Here is a 19466-nt window from a genome sequence, read left to right as displayed (position 1 = left end):
CTTAGCACTCCAGTTATAATTGTTTCTTGTGTTCCACCACACATCAGGATTAAAATGACTTGTTTGGTCTGGCAAAACCATGAGAGTAAAATGGACATAAAATGTTGTCCTGCTGATAGATCTGAACATATTATTTCATTAACATAGTGACAATAGTACTACTTCCACCTAAAATATTTGTATTATTGTGCCAGAAGACAGTGCTTAGATTTTAAATAAGTACTTTGTATTTGTATTAACAATAGAGAAGGATGATGTAGATCTAGAAATCAGGGGAGGGACTGTGATACACTTGGCCAAATTAACATTGAGAGGGAGGAGTTATTAATGGTTTCAGTAGGCTTGAGAGTGGACGAACGTCCTGGCCTATTTGAGATGTATCTAAGCCTGTTGTAAGAGGCAATGAGGAGATTGCAGGGGCTCCGACATAATTTTTATATCCTCCTTGGCACCCTTATTCTAGTCAAAGCACTGGAACACAGCTAATTAGATTAGATTAGATTAGATTAGATTACTTACAGTGTGGAAACAGGCCCTTCGGCCCAACAAGTCCACACCGCCCCGCCGAAGCGTAACCCACCCATACCCCTACATCTAGGTCTACGTCTACATCTACATCTACATTTACCCCTTACCTAACACTACGGGCAATTTAGCATGGCCAATTCACCTGACCTGCACATCTTTGGACTGTGGGAGGAAACCGGAGCACCCGGAGGAAACCCACGCAGACACGGGGAGAACGTGCAAACTCCACACAGTCAGTCGCCTGAGGCGGGAATTGAACCCGGGTCTCAGGCGATGTGAGGCAGCAGTGCTAACCACTGTGCCACCGTGCCGCCCACAATGTGGTACCATTATTCAAGAAGAGTGGTAGGGATAAACTGAAGAATAGAATTAATTTCTCATGGTTTTCCAGTTAGAGATGTTAGGCTCATGGACCTGTTGTTTCCTGGTTTATCCCCCATCCTTCCTGAGTTTCACATTGATTGATTATCCTTGATTAATCCAGGATAGTCAGCATGGCTTTAAAAGGAGAGATCATGTCTAACTGATTGTTAAATTTTTCAAGATGGTGACTGGGTGTATAGATGAGGGGAGTGCAGTTTCTGTAGAGTACATGAATTTCTTAAGCTTATTAATCATCTTGTCATGCAAGACCTAAGATCTTCAAGGGTTGAGGGCATTTGTCAAATTGGCTGAGTAGTAGGAAACAAAGGGCGATTGTTGCAAGAGTAGAGCATTTTTGTGACTGGGGGCTGATGTCCAGTGGTGTACCATAGGGTTCACTGCTGGATCCCTTGATGTATGTTATGCACATTAATGATCTAGACATGAGCTTTGATCAGTAAATTTGAAGATAACATGAAAATTGTTGGTTGGATGATATAGGTCTAGATGGGGGTGGCATCATGACTCAGTGGTTAGCACTACTACCTAACATGGACCAGAGTTTGATTCTACTCGCAAGCGACTGTCTCTGTCGGGTTTGCACATTCTCATGTCTGCATAGGTTTCTGCCAGATGCTCTGTTTCTTCCTACAGTGCAAAGAAATGAAGAATAGGTGGATTGGCCATGGTAGACGCAGGGTTATGGTGTTGGGTCTGGGTGAGAAGCTCTTTGGATGATTAATGGGTCAAATAGCCTGCTTTCACACTATAGGGATTCTATGTAGATAGGCTCTTCAGATGGGCACAACATTGGCAAATGGAATTTAATCCTGAAGAGTGAGAGGTAAATAAAGTTGTTGGAAAGGCATATGGGATACTTACCTTTAAGTCAAATGTTAAAAATCACACAACACAGGCTATAATCTAACAGGTTTATTTGGAAGTACTTGCTTTTGGACTGCTCCTTCATCAGGTAGCTAATGGGGTTTGATCACAGGAGACAGAATTTACAATAAAAGATCAAAAGTCCTACGAAGAGTATCTGGAAATGACTGCCCAAAAGGGTGGAAGAGGCAGCAACCCTCAAAATGTTTAAGTACTATTTAAATGAGCACTTTAAACACAATAATATACAAGGCTGCAAACCAGGTGCTGGAAAGTAGGATTAGAATAGATGAAAGTTTGATGACCATGTTCACACACACACAGTCAAAGGGCTTCTTGCTGTGTGGTTAAAAACCCTATGCCTTTATGCTGGGAGTGCGCCACGGTTTGTCACTTCAGAAATAAGGGCTTTATAAAATTAAATTACCTTTATCCAAGTTTTAACAATTTAATTCTGTTACCGACCAAACTACAGTACATCTTGCATCGTATCTCTTTACAACTAAAAAAAATAAAGTGGGAGTTACTTTGTTGCAATTCTAAAACATTCTAGGTCATGTATGGGGGAGAGATAGATTATATCTATTGTGCAAACGTGTTTTCAACTTGAAACTATATCACCTGAGTCCTTTTTGTTTTTGGTTTGGGCCTGCTATATTTTCAAGTTCCACATTTGCTGTTCTATTTATGTTTAATTGAAATCATTGGATAACTAATTTCCAGGCTGGAAGCCTTTGAGCTGAAGCAGTGTGATCAAGGATCAGTGCTGGCTCTACTTTTCATCATTTATATAAAGGATTTGGCTGTAAACGTAGGAGTATAGTTAGCAAGTTTGGAGATGACACCAAAATTGGAGACATACTGGACAGCAAAGGAGCTTACCTCCGTGTACAATGGGATCCTGATCAGATGAATTAATGGGCTGAGGAGTGGCAGATTGAATTTAATTTAGATAAATGTGAGTTGCTGCATTTTGAAAAACCAAATCAGGGCAGGACTTCTACATTTAATGGTTACGTCCTAGGGGATGTGTTGCTGAACAAAGAGACCTTAGAGTGCAAGTTCATAGTTCCTTAAAAGTAGAGTAGCAGGTAAATAGGATCGTGAAGGAGGTGTTTGGTATGCTTTCCTTTTATTGGTCAGAGTTTGATTAGATTAGATTACTTACAGTGTGGAAACAGGCCCTTCGGCCCAACAAGTCCACACCGCCTTGCCAAAGCGCAACCACCCATATCCCTACATCTACCCCTTACCTAATACTACGGGCAATTTAGCATGGCCAATTTACCTGACCTGCACATCTTTGGACTGTGGGAGGAAACCGGAGCACCCGGAGGAAACCCACGCAGACACGGGGAGAATGCGCAAACTCCACAGTCAGTCGCCTGAGGCAGGAATTGAACCTGGGTCTCTGGCGCTGTGAGGCAGCAGTGCTAACCACTGTGCCACCGTGCCGTTTGAGTACAGGAGTTGGGAGGTCATGTTGCAGCTGTACAGGACATCGGTTAGGTCACTGTTGGAATATTGCATGCAATTCTGGTCTCCTTCCTATCGGAAAGATGTTGTGAAACTTGAAAGGGTTCAGAAAAGATTTACAAGGATGTTGCCAGGGTTTGAGCTTTAAGGAGAGGTTGAATAGGCTGGGGCTTTTTCTCCTGGAGCGTCAGAGGCTGAGGGGTGACCTTATAGAGGTTTATAAAATCATGAGCAGCATGGATAGGATAAATAGACAAGGTCTTTTCTCTGGAGTGAGGGAGTCCAGAACTAGAGGGCATAGTTGAGAGGGGAAAGATATAAAAGGGACAGAAGGAACAATGTTTTCACACAGAGGGTGGTACGTGTATGGAATGAGCTGCCAGAGGAAGTGGTGGAGGCTGGTACAATTGCAACATTTGAAAAGGCATCTGGATGGGTATATGATTAGGAAGGGTTTAGAGAGAGAATGGTCCATGTGCTGGCAGGTGGAACTAGATGAGTTTTGGATAGGGTCTGTTTCCCTGCTGTAAATGTCTATGATTTAAGTCCAGAAATCCATGCAGACAATGGCAGTTAAATGCTTGCTGCCATTTCCCAAAGTTTCAAAGTCTTGGGGCCACTTTTGACATCTGCTGAAAGAAGCTAAGTGTTTAAGCTGTTTGGGAGGTAGGCTGAAAAAGGAGTGGCTATGTTGGGAGATTGGGAAGTGTGTGTCTGGCCGGATCAAGGATTCTGTCTGTCACCGGAGGGGAGATTTCATGAGTTTTCAGTTTTAATTCCTGTAACACTTTCTTCACTGTCTAGTCAGTCAATTGAAGCTCCCTGAAGTCTCCCACTCCAACTTTTTCAAAGGATTTCAGTTGCTGGATAATTGCCCATCAGAATTTTCAAACTGCCTGACAAATTCACAGTCAGCTGTGTCGAGTCTTCCGAATGATCCAGATGTACAACTCTAATCTATGCTTTAGCAACGACTTGGCCTGAATTTCAAAGGTAAAGAAAGAATAACATGTATTTGCATAGTTGCACAACCACTGGACATCTGAGTGCTTTACATTCAATTAACTACTTTAAGTATTCTAATTATCGGCAATACAGCAGCCAATTTGCATTCAACTCATTCCCACAAAAGCAACATCATAACAAATCATCTGGTTTTTGTAATTGATTGATACATGAATAATGGCTAGGCCACATGGCTGACTCCCAGTTCGCCTTTGAAACAGTGTCATAGAATCTTTTATTTCCACTTTAGGAGGAAATTGAGGCCTCAGTTTACCATTTCATCCAAAAGACAGCATTTCTGACAATGCAGCACGACTTCAGTACTGTATTGAAGAGTTCACCTCAAAGCTAAGAAAGGAATTAAAACTGAAAACATGTTGCTCCGTGACAAGAGTACGATAAACTGAACCCCCAGGCTGCTGCTCTGAACCTAAGGTCATGTGGGGTTAGGAGTAATTTATTAGTTAGGTAAGCCTCCATCCTTGCTAACAGAAGGCAGAGAGTCTGTATTAATGAATCAGCAAGATGTAACTAGTGGGGTGCCATAGGATTTGGTTTTTGGGTACCCAACTATTTACAAACTTTATTATGATTGGATGCAGGGATAGAGATGTAGCCAAATTGTCAGATGACAAAAATCAATGGGAAAGTAAGTTGCAATGAAGAGATACTAAATTTACAAACTGATATAGATGGTGAATGGGCCATGACTTGTCACATATCGTTTAGTATGCATATCTGTGAGGTTATCCATTTTTATCAAGGGAATAGAAAGGCAACTTATCTAAATGGAGAGCAATTTCAGTGTTTGGGTATAGAGGGAACCGGATGTCCTTGTGCATAAATCACAGAAATATGGAAGTACAGGAGGTAATCAAGAAAACAAATGGAAATTTGACATTTATTGTTCAAGAAATATGGTAAGAAAGTTGGGAAATGTTGCTGCAAGTGTTCAAGGCATTTGTGAGACCACACTTAGAGAACTACATACAGATTTGGTCCTCATATTTGAGGGAGGATGTGGTTGCATTGGAGGCTGTTCAGAGAAGGTTCACTGGATTGAATCCAGAGGTGAGGAGTTTGACTTATGAAGACAGTCTCAGCAATTTAGGCCGATACTTCTAGAGTTTAGAACAATGAGAGGAAATCTAATTGAGGTACATAAAGACGCTAAAGGGATTGACAAAATAAACAAAGAGGATGTCTCCCTGTGGGGAAGACCAGAATGAGAGGTCTTGCTTTTAGAATAATGGGAAACAGATTTAAAACAGAGATGAGGAGAGGTTGAGAGTATGTGGAATTCACTACTGTAGTGTGATGGATGCTGGAACATTGATTAAATTGAAGGAAGAGGCAGCTTTTTTAATTAGTAAGAGGGCAGGAAAGTGGAGTTACAGAACACAATTTGCTTAAAGCCATTAACAATTGTGAATGGTCATGTACACAAGTCAGATTGTGTACTTCTAAGTGAATGTTCTACATCATTTAGAAGAAAGAAACCCAAGAAGGATGCTTTCGGTAAAAGCACAGATATGAATGACCTGGCTCCCCTTACTGAGAGGAGGAGAGAGTCCTATTTTTATAACTGATGACCTATGTTGGGTGGAAATAAAATTGAAGTGGTAGGTGATGAAGAGACTTTGATGTCAAAAGGCAGAAAGTCCCTGGTACTAAACGGGGTCTGAGTGTTGTAAATCTGAGGTAGTGGTCAATTCTCCAGATTATGGAAATAGTCCCATATTTCTGCATCGGGCGTACATGCTTCTGCTGCATTCATGGATTCCTTCTCAAAGGGAATTAGTGGTTGGGTGGTGAGGCAGAAACTGGGTGCAGCTTTAGGTTACAGAATGGTCTTTTTCAGGGTCAAGGCTGTTCTGTTTATTGACTGCAGTGGTCCTACGAGTGTGTATCATCTTAAGTTCACACCTGGAAGATCTGCACCATAAAACTACCTATAGCTCAGCACGATTTGGCACACTTGCTCAAAATAACTGAAAGGATGGTTATGAATATAAGAACAGCACCCGTAGTCTTTCCTGCCTTTCGATGAGATTGTGGCCAATCTGTAAGTTCTTCACCTTTGCTCCATTTCCTTTAATGCTTCCTGGATAATAAAGACATTAAAAATTCAATGTTCATCTGTTGCTATGAAAATTGGAAGAAAGAGCACACTTGCAGTTGTTGGTTTGGGAACAGGAGGAAGGTGCCTTTATTTGCTGTGCAGTTGTTATAATCACCTGACTTGAGGAATCTAATAGAAAGTGGTCTCTATGCTCCTAATATCTCTCTTATCTTAAGTGCAAGACAATATTTTGAGAAATATGGAGAATGGGTGGAGAGTTTAGGAGGTGTAAGTGTTAATGTCTTACATTGCTTGGAGAAACTCTTTACTTGTTTAAATAATCCTACCTTCCACCCTAGTAGAAATCTTCCCCTTTCATATTTCTGTACTTGTTTGAAAATTACTACCTTTAACTTCAAGTTCTGATGAACAGTTATTAACTTTAGCCTCTGAACTAGTTCTCTATCCACTGGTACAGGTCGACTAATTCAGCAAAAAACAAACACCGCTTTCTGGGCTGCATTCCTTGGATCTGTTTGGAGTTGGGGAGGGTTTGGCCCGAAGAAATGTCAGTTATTATACCAATTCATAAACAATTTTGCATACATTAAATTTCAACACCAGTTGAACAACAAAGATAAGCTGGATTCATTTCTCAAACATTTTTAATAAGCTTTGTATTAACAACTTTAGGAACAAGCAAAAAAGATTGCACAGAATTTTGACCATGTTTTCTTTGAAAAGAGCAAACTGGATACCAAGCACACATCTCTGTTTAAGACCACCTTGTTTTTAAAAAAAAACGTGGTCAACAGTCAAACAAAAGACACAAAGAGTCACTAGCACTAATCAATTTAAAATGTAGCCATACGTACAATATGTCCAAGTCATTCATCTTACCTCTGTTGTGGCACAGCATTGGAGACAATTCAATGACATGAACTTTGCAAAAGGAGATTTGAAATGATCACAAGACAACTGTCTATCAGGTTTTTTTTAAAAAAAAGCAACAGGTCCACAATAACAATCCCAATAACCCTTAAAGTAGCACTTATTTTGAGCCTAAAATTACATAGCTTAATATGTGCATTAACAGGAAAGGTTGCCCCCTCAATTTTAACACACCTTTTTAAACAGAATAAAACATTGCTTAATATACTTTTGGTCTAGTCTAGATTACAAGGTGATCTTGTGGTGCGAGACTCATCATGGGGGCACATGGGTTTGAGCTAAGGTTATAAAACTAACTAGCTGATTCCACGTGCCATGCTCCTGTTGATTAGATCTTTAATTCGAAGAGGGTCAATTTATTACTGATCATTCATTGTTTGTTGCTGAGCAATATGGAGTGATGAGGTGAATCAGTACCGCAGGTTGGACTCCAATTCAAAGCCTAGTTGAATATGAATTAAGAAGCAGGTTGCTTTCATTCTACATCAAATCCAATTTTTTAAAGCTGCATTTAAATTTCCTTGATAGCACAAGAAATGTAATCACTATGGGTACTGGATACTTCCTGAATGCTTGAATCCAATGTTTAAATTCCAGTCTTCAGCTTTTTATATTTTTGTCAATGCAAGGACATGTACTGCTTACTTTGGATTATTCATATATTCAACAGCCTGTTAGAACAGAGTATGTCAGTTAAAATTTGGTATGGCTGTATATCTTCTCTTAACCAACCATAGGATGTGCATTTAGGAATGTTCATTTCAAAATAAAGATAAAAGCTTTGAATATGAATTAGTAGGCTTGATGTTATCACTGTTTTGGACAGATGAGAACATTACTTTTTAAAACTAGATATCATAGTGATTAATTTCATTTCAGATGCCATGCAATATCTGACAGTTCTATGCTTCTTTGAACCTAGCAATATCAGAGATGAGAACTGGAATATCACACCCTTGTTTTTGCGCCATCATCTTCACACTCAGACAAGCATAGCATGGTGAGATAAAGTAAACCCTGTATTAAGTCTTAAAACTTACCAAACAATTTCCATCCAATCATCTTAGCACCTTTGATTACAATAACAATGGGTCTTGTGCTGTGAGGCAGTATATTACAATCTGCAGGTAAAGAGTTCCAGGGCTCCTTTAAATTGGTAACCAAGGAAGCCTTTTATGCCACTCGACCAGACTGGGGTTTAAACCCAAGTCTATCAGTTGAAAAAGCAATGTGTACTCATAAACCGCACTGCAACACTTTTTCATTAAAGGTAACAAAATGTGTCAAATGCAATCTCTGCAGCTTTGTTTTTAATTTGTCTATGGGATTTGGTCACTATTGGCTATCAACATTTATTACCCATCCCTAATTGCCCTGAAAAAGGTGTCATCTTTGAGCGGCTTCAGTTCTTGGAGATGTGGGGACTTCAAGGTGTTGTCAGAAACGGAGTTCCTGGATTTTGACCCAGTGCAAGTCAGGGTGGTGTGTAGCTGAGATGGAAACTTGCAGATAATAGTGTTTGCTACCTTTGTTGTTCTAGATGGTAGAGGTCACAGGTTTGGAAGGTACTGCTGAAGGAGCGCTGTAGTGGATCTTGTCATAGTCGTGTGTATTGGGTTTGTATAGTGAAGGGAGTGAATGTTGAAGGTGGTGGAGTCCTGGTCGAGCTACTTTGTCCTGGATGGTGTCGAGCTTCTTGACTGATTTTGGAGCTGCATTTATCCAATTATGCTCTGTTTATTTGTATCTGTAAGTTCTTATTAGTGAATACTCATTGGAGGTCCCAGATTAAATGCTTTATTACATTTATATCAATAAGGTATATTGTTTGTGTTGTCCAATGAACGACAAATTTAAAAGTAACAGAATTATCTTAACATTCATTTAATTTTGATTTTCTTTCAGCTAATTCATTTTTTGTGAAGATATTTATTTGACATAGATTGATGGTCTATTGAATGCAGAAGCCTTTTATCACACATAGGGGCATTACTGTGCCTGGGTATCTTTGCAGTCCTTGAATGTGGTCATGAATTGGAGTGGGGGAACAGATGGTGTCTCAATGGCAGCGGCCCACGCTAAATTTATGAATCTCTGGTGGAGGGGCCTCATCCCAATCAGATTTAGGAAATTGCTGCCGATTGTTAAGTTATTAATCTCGTCTAGACAGCTGAATAAAATGGCAGATACAGACCCATAGTCCTCACAGGTAACCGGTCTTAATTTAAAATGGCCCCATCGCCAGTGTTCAGGGCTGCTTCAATTTAGGCCCACTGAACATTGCAATCACTAACATCCCCTTGCTATTGCAAACTGTTTTCATGAGAGTAAAATCACTTCTTGATCTTCAGGCAGGAGGTTTGAAAATGCAGCCCTCTGTTCAAATAAGTTAGACCCTCCTAAACTTTGCTCGGTCAATTATATATCCTTTGTAACAAGTGCAGGGATAATGTGCTCAGTAGGTACTTTGTTTGATTCTGAAGCAATCTAAAGGAGTCATTATGGATGATTTACACAAGAAATCACACCAATCCATCATTCATGGGCCAAATAATTTCTATGGGCATCAGGCTACTAGTCATTTCTTTCACATATATTAATTGAACAATTCATCTTGACGTAACTAATACATTTAAATATAAAACAGCACTTGAATTAATTGTACCTGTGATTATTTCTCTTACCTGGCAGGTTGGCTGCAATCTATCAAAAACCACAGTGATAAACTGTAACTGGGCTATGGTTCATTTTACTGTTTCTGCACATATTGAATGTCACACTTATAAAATATGTATAAATTCCAACTTCCTAATTTTAGGCTCTTCATCGTCGCCTGTCACCTTATATCAGCACAAGTGTTGCTTTCCCTCCTTTTTGCACAACTTAGACATAAAGAAGGCACTTGGAGAGTACTGGACCAGGTCTATGTGGTCTGCTACTGGGATTGGTTTCAGGTCAAGTTAAGGAAAGTACAATACACGAGGAAAAAGAAACAAAGTACCTTCCAAATAAAAAGCTCCTATTCAAAAACATTGTGACATGTAAAATTACTGCTCCTCAAGCAAGAAAATGCTTCATTTGGTAGGGTTGTTCCAATTAAAGTAACAAAAGGACCTAACCTTTATATAGTGTCTTCATCTTCCTCAGGAAAAACAGGTACTGAGTTTTTTTTTGTGTGGGTTGAAACCACACTGGCATTTTCTCTTCACAGAAACTCAGTATTAAAGACAACATTAATGCATGTTCCAACTGCCCTTACAGAAGACTTGCAGTTTTGTCACTGGGGTTGTTCTCCCTCTTCCTCTCAAAAATTTCTTCAGCTTTGTAAAAATCAAAAGCACAAATTCTGGGAGAAGTAGATTACTGCTTTCAACTCTTCCTTGGTCTGCATTTTCTCGAGGCCGCTGGAGATTGTTGTTTCAGACTTGACCGTTTCGTTTTGTTTGTGCTCAAATTTTCTGTTGGGTTGCTGATGCATTTTCAGACACTTGAAGATTTTATTCAAGGTCTTGGGAAAGTAAGTCCGCTGTTCACTTCAAATTAAAAACCATCAAAGGTCTCTCCTCCCTTTTCTGCCAGGGACTCTTTTTATTCTCACCTTGGTCATCTGCCCCTTCAGAGTGGTCTTGCATTTCTTCCTCTGGGCTAGTGGTCGAATCCCTGTGAATCTCGCTAGTACTGCTCCTCATGCTGTTACCTCTGCTGCGATCCCGCCGATGAAGTGTTTCCCTGTGTTCAGAAGTCTCTTCAAGCAATGGGGTGAGGGAGTTATCCTCTGGAGAACAGACAGCTGTTCTGCTTTCGCTGCTGCTCTGCTCTGGATCATCCATGTAAGCCAGTTTGCCATAGGCCATGCCTCCAGGAGGGGGCCTCTCATGATCCTCTTTTGCTTTTTTGCCAGACTTGGTCTCATTCACGTCGACGCCAGAATCTAAGCTAGCATCATTGCTTCCGATCCTTTCTCCCGTCTGTAAATCGATGTAAGAATGCCGGACGTGAGCATTGGATCGCCCATCCAGTGAGACGAACCAAGCTCTGGGATGTTGAGGTTTTACCCCCAACTCCAAGAACTTCTTTTCAGTGAGTGCTTGCAGTTCTCCATTCATCTGTGCCATTGCTGACTCATTCAGTAATACTGCCATCGGGCCACTCATGGAAGAGGAGTGAGGGCCCCATCCTTTGCCTTCTCCATCATCGGATGGTGGGGTCGGTTGTTGCACTTGCTGATGCTGATACTGTTGAGGGCCGTGCTGGTGGGACATGGACCCTCCCACCTGAGCCCCTTTCATCTCCAACTGTTCTGTCCCTATGGCTGCTGACTGATCCATGCAAGGATAATCGGAAGTTAATCCCATATAATGGGCAGGTATGACTAAAGTAGGCATTACATTTCTGTACATGTTGTCCTTCATGTGATCGATAGAACCGCAGAAGATGAGTTGGCCTGGCTGGGACAGTGTTGTAGGCCTAGCCAGGTGATCCACAGACTGGGACATCATGTATTCTGAGGGCTTATTATCCATTTTGTGGCCAATGAGGGATTCAAAAGGTGGTGGCAGTGGTGGAGGGGAGGGTGGATCATTTGCACAAAGTTTGCTTTCTGCCAAAATGCGTCGTGCATGACCTTCTCTGCCTTTTTCATCCATCGGTTGTTGGGCAACCATTGAGCTATAGCTTCGCCTGTAGTCGTCCATTAACGGTGGTTCCAACTCTCCAGAAGCATCCATGGACCTTGCAACTTTCAGTGGGAAGCTCTCCACTGTCCTGTGGTAGTCATCTTTAGAATTTCCTCGATGAGCCAACGTGTCAGTGGATGCCTTGCTGATGTGCCTCATCTTTTGGCTGGAGTCCCTGTATGGAATCTGCTTGAAGAACTCTTCTCGGGAATTCTCAAACTCTCGAGATGTACTGAAGGCTGATTTCAGGATGGGTGTGTGGACATCCATATCCCCATTGGAGGACACTGATTCCAAGTGGCTGGTGCTGATCAAGTTAATGTGAGACATGGAGGTGGCTTGGTCCTTCTTGGAGCTGTCTAAAGTCGAAGTGATCTGTAATTTTCTGTGCTGTTGGCGTGGTTTTAGACATCTTCTCCTGTTAAATAAAAATTCCATTAATAAATCTACTACAAGTTTAAAAACCATCATATTTACATTAAAATGACAGAACATGGTAAGTACTTTCAAACGTACTGCAGGGCACAGGCAACATTTCAAATACAGCAATTTAAAGCACAAGACCGAATGACTGAAAATGTAACATGACATAAAATGAAACAGTATTATAACTGATAATTCCATGTAGAAGTTAATTTTGTTTAAATATATGAATAATTAAAATATAATCATAACCTGTTTGAAATTTTCAAAATATACCTATATCTTCCAATGAATTGAAAGGAAGGGTCACTAGACTCAATGTTAAACCTACTTTCTCTTCACAGATAATGTCAGACCTGCTGAGTTTCTCCTGCAAATTCTATTTTTGTTTGTTTCAGATCTCCAGCATCCACTATTGTTTTGTTGTATCTCAAGTGACTACATGATTTCAATTTGGAGACAGCGAGGACTGCAGATGCTGGAGATGGAAGAGTCAATAAAGTGTGGCGCTGGAAAAAGCACAGCAAGTCAGGCACCATCTGAGGAACAAGAGAGTCAATGGTTCGGGCTGGACCCCTCATCAGGAGAGAGGAGGGGGAAGGGCGTGGGGCGGGGGGAAAGGTAGTTGGAATGGCGATAGGTCAATGGGAAGTGTGGAGCAAATAGGTGCGAAGGAAGGTGAACAGATGGGTCAGGTCAAGAGGGCATAGCCAACCGAGTGCAAACTCAGGGACCAGTTCAGGAAACATCTCTGGTCTGTGCACACCAACCAACCCCATCTTCCTGCAGCCATCTATTTCAGCTCCCCCTTCTAATCCCATGATGACATGTCCATTCTGGGCCTCCACCACCACTACACAAGGCTACCCACAAACTGGAGGAGGAACACCTCATCTTCTGCCTCAGGAACCTACAACCACCCAGCCTCAACTTTGAATTCTTCAGTTTCCAAATATCCCCTCCCCTCACCCCATCCCAGATCCAACCCTCCAACTTGGTTATGCCCTCTTGACCTGACCGACCTATCCATTTTCCTTCCCACTGACCTATCACAATCACCTCCTAACTTTGCCCACCTATTGCCATCCCAACTACCTTTCCCCAAGCCCCCTACCCCTATTCATTTCTCAGCACCCCTCCTCCCCCTCACCACTCCTGATGAAGGGTTAAGCCGGAAATGTTAACTCTCTTGCTCCTCAGATGCTGCCTGACCTGATGTGTTTTTTTCCAGTGTAACACTTCAATCACAATTTTAAAAGTTCATTTTATCAAAATATTTAGGAGCCACTACTAAAAATAGAAGTGGAAAAGTTATGATTTTCTCCAGGCTGGCAGTCCCACTCTGCAAGAACATGGATTTGCAATATTATCCTTATGTTTTGAGGGTTCAAATGTTCAATCTTCATGCTGTAGTGAGCACTGGTTTCCAGCAGGTGGGGCTTGAGCTACCAACCTAGAGATCATATCTACAGTAATCCATTCAGGTTTTCAACCCAATGCCTGCATTCCTCTGAGTATTCTGTTCTTGATGTGCTCTGGGTGAACTTCAAAAAAACACAGCTTTGAATGATTTCAGTAGTAGGATATGCAATAGAACTTGAAACATTTATTTATAGGCCACACATCAGAGTTTGGGTACTGAAAGGAAAAATGCTATAATTATACACACACACATTCTTTAAAAAGAGGGGTCAGAGTGGAACAATATGTTGGATCTTTCGCACTGAGACAATTGCAGACTGCCTTTTCAATCAAATGAGGAGAAGTCCAAGATGCAAGTGCCCTCTCTCAAATCTTCTAAACATTAATTTTTAAAAAATGGCCTCAGCAGCTAAGCTGCGGAGGAGTAAGCCCTTTAATGGGAGGACTGTGGCTACAGGTGAATTTATGCAGGTAGAGGGGGTCTTTCAGCCTGGCCTCTGACAATAGCCCAGTGATTATTCTGATTTGTCGTCCCCTCCCACTTCCATATTACCCTCAATGAAACCTAAAAATCCAGCCCAAATTGTTTTGAGGAAGGCTGTTGAAAGACATTGAACAGTACAGCATAGTACAAGCCCTCGATGTCGTGCCGACCTTTTATCCTACTCTAAGATCAAAGTAACCTACATATCCTACTTTCTACTAGCATCCATGTGGCTATCCAAGAGTGGCTTAAGTATCCCTAATGTATGTGACTCTACTACCACTGCTGGCAGTGCATTCCACGCACCCATCACTCTCTCTGCAAAGAACCCACCTCTGACATCACCCCTAAACCTTCCTCCAATCACCTTATAATTATGCCCCGTCGTGATAGCCATTTCCGCCCTGGGGAAAAGCCTCTGGCAAATGATGCTCAAGAAATGTAGATTTAATGGATCCATAACTTATATGATCATTGTGTGGGCGGCACGGTGGCACAGTGGTTAGCACTGCTGCCTCACAGCGCCAGAGACCCAGGTTCAATTCCCGCCTCAGGCGACTGACTGTGTGGAGTTTGCACGTTCTCCCCGTGTCTGTGTGGGTTTCCTCCGGGTGCTCCGGTTTCCTCCCACAGTCACAAAGATGTGCCGGTCAGGTGAATTGGCCATGCTTAAATTGTCCGTAGTGTTAGGTAAGGGGTAAATGTAGGGGTATGGGTGGTTTGCGCTTCGGCGGGTCGGTGTGGACTTGTTGGGCCGAAGGGCCTGTTTCCACACTGTAAAGTAATCTAATCATACACTGAGAAATTTAACACTATGCGCGAATGGTGCTCAAGGATTAAATAAAGTTCCAAAAACAAGATCAAAATTAAGTCATTAGTGCCTGATGTGCCATTTTAATCTCAATTTCAATATCCCGCTTCTTTTCCACATAACTCAAGTAACTCCTCTTTTTAAACAAATTAATTAATTCTGTATCTTAATTATATTTCTTTGGGTGAAGAAATTCATTGTGTTTACTTAGAACTAATTTTAAAATCTGTCTCCTTGTTGTGGATTCCCTTATTAATGCTGGTAATTTGCTTCACTATCTGAAACCATTAATCAGTTTGTCCTGACAGCTTCCTGGTCTCCAGGGAGGTAACACTCAAGGGGGCTTTATTCTTGGCTGACAGTTTTGTCAAGTTTCATAGTGCGGCGTTTCTCACCTCGGCCTAGCAAGGGCATGGGGAAGGGGGAGGGCTGGAGGAGCTTTCCATTCTTGTTACGACCTGGGACAATAGCGGCAGCACTTTACTTTAGGAATGAAAATCCAGCTCAAAGTCTCCAGAAAACGAGCTGGAATTGTATCAGAGGTTGCTCGTACAGTCGAAAGACTTTGTGGTTGGCAAGTGGTGTGAAAAATCTGAGAGATCGAGCATCATTTTACCCTGTAATTTAAAATACACATTGACCATAATCTGTCTGCCAACTCATGTTTGATTTATACTGATTTTCATTTGGATAAAGAATTCCACAGATTCATTACTCTCAGAAGAAGTTTTCCTTATCTCAGTCTTAAATGTGCGACCCCTCATTCTAAGGCTATATTTTCTGATCCTAGAATCTCCCACAAGGGGAAATCAACCTTTCTGCATCAACCCTGTAAAGTCCCCTAAGAATCTTGTTTGTTTCTCTAAGCTTGCCTCTCATTCTTCATTGGGGTTTAGAAGAAAGATCCAACTTACTCAGCCTCTCCCTCCTTTTGAAACTTCCCTTGACTGTCTCCAATGCTGCTATATCTCTTCCTTCGATTTGGGGCTCAAAACCATTGACAGTATTCCAGCAGGTGCCTGGAATAGTTTTAGCAAAACCCCCCATTTTTACAGTCTACTTCCTTTGAAATAAAGGCCTACATTCCATTTGCTTTTCCTGTTTCCCTATTATATTGAAAACTTTATGTACATAAACAGGTTGTAAATCTTCACAGAATTGCAGCAGGGTTTCTTGAGAAAATTAATAGTCAGGCATTACAAGGTTAATTTGATAAGTGACAATTAATAGAATCATCATAGAATCCCTACAATGTGTAAGCAGGTCATTGGGTCCACACTGATCCTCAAAAGAGCATCCCATCCTGACCCAGCCGACTACCCTAGCCCTCTAAATCTACATTTCCCATGGTTAATCCACCTAGCTTGCACATCTCTGGACACTGTGGGCAATTCAGCACAACCAATCCACCTAACCCATCTTTGGACTGTGGGAGGAAACCCACATCACCCGGAGGAAACCAGGCCAGACACCATGAGAATGCACAAACTCCACACAGACAGACAGTCACCCAAAGCTGGAATTGAACTAGATCCCTGGCGCTGTGAGGCAGCATTGCTAATCACTGAGCTACCATATATTGCTCCATCATGAATAAGTGAGCTGAATCCTGATTCTTGATGGGGAGTAAAGTCAGTGCAGGGGTTAAAAAGAGAGGAAAACAAATAAAAGACAGACTGTCAAGGAAACAAGAAAACTACACCAGTTTACCTGCAGTAATAGAGCAGCAAGCACAGTAGAACCAGGACCAACAGGGCCATAGCTCCAAGAATGGTGAGCAGAAATATGGTGTGGTAGGTTGTGATATCTCCAAACCTCGAGGGGTTGACTGCAGCTGTAAACAAACAGTAAAAAAAAAGTTACAAGGTAATAAAACTCAAAAGAAGGCCAGCATAACCAAAGAAGACAAATTATCCAACCTCTGAAAACCCCTTGTGCCTTTGTTTATTGTTAATGTGGGAAGGTAAACGTCACAGTTTTACATAGACACACAAGGACTATCTGGGAACACAAACATTGTTTTATTTGGAAAACTCCTGTTCCCCACCAATGTTCCTTCTTTATCCAGAAAGACAATCATGTCTTGAACCCATCCATAATGGCTGCTTATTCTATCATCTAATCTCCTTCGGGTGAGAAATTCCTGCCGATTTTACGTCTCCCTTGTTAGTTTCCTCATCATTAACCTTTATGCTTTACTAGTTAACCACAAACTGACATTTAAAATATTTTTAACCTAAGGATGGGGAGGATGCAGGAAAATTTGTAAAACTGCACTACATCCAGAAATATTTTTAAATCCCTTGTTTATTTTTTTTAAAGAGATAGTTCTAGCCTGCCTGAAGTATTTGCACTTACTACACTGTGGAACATTAATCATGAGGTTTTGTAGGATATATACAGTATGGTAGATGTCTTAGTTTGCCAAGATTCTATTTATAGAAAGTAATTCTACCATATGCATTGTATTTTTCCCACTAAATGAACAGTGTGCTGCCAGCATGAAGACTTTAATGTTGTCAAGTCTGGAACTTTTCCATTTAAATCCCTTCGATTGAAACATTTTCTGAACAACCTGAGTTGACAGAATAAACCTAGGACCGGCTGTACATTGAGTCCGAGAGTGACAGCATGCATGTGAAGTGAAGATTGGGGTGACAGTGCCATTAGGTGGTAACTAGCTCTGGGTAGTAATCCAGAGACATCATGGTGAGCATGAAACCTTCATCGGCTTGAGGGAATTAGCCATCATCACTGGGTCTGGCTTATATGTGACTCCAGACTCTCAGCAATATAGTTGACTTTTAACTGCCTTCTGAAAGGGCTCCAGCAAATCACTTCGTTCAGAGGCCATGAAGGCAATAAATGTTGGCCTTACCAGTGATGCCCACATCCCATGAAAGAATTAAAAAAGGAAACCTGGTCAAATTGTCCGCAACAGGTGATTCTCTGCTCGAAGCATAGTGTTCACATCTCCATTATCATTCTCAAAAAAAAAAGAAACATCCTTCCAAATCAAAGCAACATCTACAGGCAGATTCCCCGGAGATTTTACACAGCTTACGGCTTGAGTTTCCAACAATGGAATCGCATTTATTTCTGCAGCTGTGTGGTTCACATAAGCCAACTGTGGATGAGGGATTTCAACAGGAAACTGGGGCAAAACCCAAGGTCTCTCAGCCTGTGAGAGTGACTAATAACGTGTCAGAAACATTTAAACAGTAACTGTAAAAGCTGCTGAGAATGTGATATTGTAATCCCACTCGAGAGTCTGTGCAGATAATCTTGTCCAGGTATTAAGTCAGGACAGAATTGTTATTATTTGCAAGTATTGTATTTTCCAGGACCTTATTTATATTGAACCTTGGCTGATTTCCACCTTTGTAATGCCAATACACTCAGGCCAGTTGGACCATGTTAAGCTCATCCACCGATTCATTAATCTAATGCAGCCATCCCAGTTGTATGTTTGCAGTTTACTCACCATGACAGAATTATGAAAAACATAATTTACACAGAGATATGAGATTTATCTCTTTCTCCACAACTACTGCCTAGCTTGCTGAGTTTCTCCAGCTTGTTTTTACTTGCATTGGTTTCCTGAGATTTTCAAATATCTAAGCAGAACAGGATTCTGTCAACGGGCAAACTCCAGCTGTGACCAACAGATTGGGAATATTCTAAGGTTTTATTTGTCCCAGTCCTGCATACAAATCTTTTACTGTTTAAATATTAGGAATCGCCCATACAGATATTTGGAATTGTATTCTCAGGCAGTCTTTGGCATTCTATTCCTGACAAAGTAGTGGAAGCAGAGTCCTTGAACATTTTCAAGGCAGAGGTAGATAGATTATTGATCGGCGAGGGTTGAGGGTTTAAGGGTGGGCGGGGACGTGAAGTGATCAGTTCAGTCGTGATCTTTTTGAATGGTGGAATAGGCTGGAGTGGCGTATTCCAGTTCCTGATTTGAATGTTCGTAAAGTGGATTGTTCTCCTTAGCAAGTTACAGCGAGATGTAATACAGGTGTTCAAAGTCCTGTAATTGTTTTTCCCTTTGAAATGTGTATTGAAATTAATTGTGAGAAATGAATAGTAGGTTCAACCAAAGGAAAAGAACTGTAGATGTACATAGGTAGATGATATGGCAGTAGTACAGGGCAGCTCCTTGCAAAATGATATCCTGAGTGGGACATGAAGGGTGCAAACATTGAAAAGCAGTTAGTAGGGTCAATGGAGGAGTAAATGGCAAATTTAATGGCTCTTCACTTGAATACGCATAGTATTCAGAACACAGCAAATGGGATAATGGATGTGATCTTATAGCCATTACAGAGACGTTGTTACAAGGTGATCAATGCTGGGAACTAAATATCCAGGGAT

General features: G+C 41.3%; 1 protein-coding gene across 1 annotated transcript in view; it reads right to left on the bottom strand.

Annotated features, from left to right (window-relative positions):
- Positions 1-6966: 6966 nt before the first annotated feature.
- Positions 6967-19466, bottom strand: part of fam171a2a (family with sequence similarity 171 member A2a) — a 327815-nt gene continuing 315315 nt past the window's right edge. Inside the window, exons 7-8 of the mRNA XM_072561786.1 lie at positions 16797-16920; positions 6967-12364 (exon numbers count right to left, since the gene is read on the bottom strand). Of these exons, the coding sequence (XP_072417887.1) occupies positions 10801-12364; positions 16797-16920 (1688 nt within the window). The 3' untranslated portion in view covers positions 6967-10800. The remainder of the gene's footprint in view (positions 12365-16796; positions 16921-19466) is intronic.

Source organism: Chiloscyllium punctatum, chromosome 42, assembly GCF_047496795.1.
Source record: "Chiloscyllium punctatum isolate Juve2018m chromosome 42, sChiPun1.3, whole genome shotgun sequence".
NCBI classification, from domain to species: Eukaryota; Metazoa; Chordata; class Chondrichthyes; order Orectolobiformes; family Hemiscylliidae; genus Chiloscyllium; species Chiloscyllium punctatum.
This window is presented reverse-complemented; position numbering and strand designations above follow the sequence as displayed.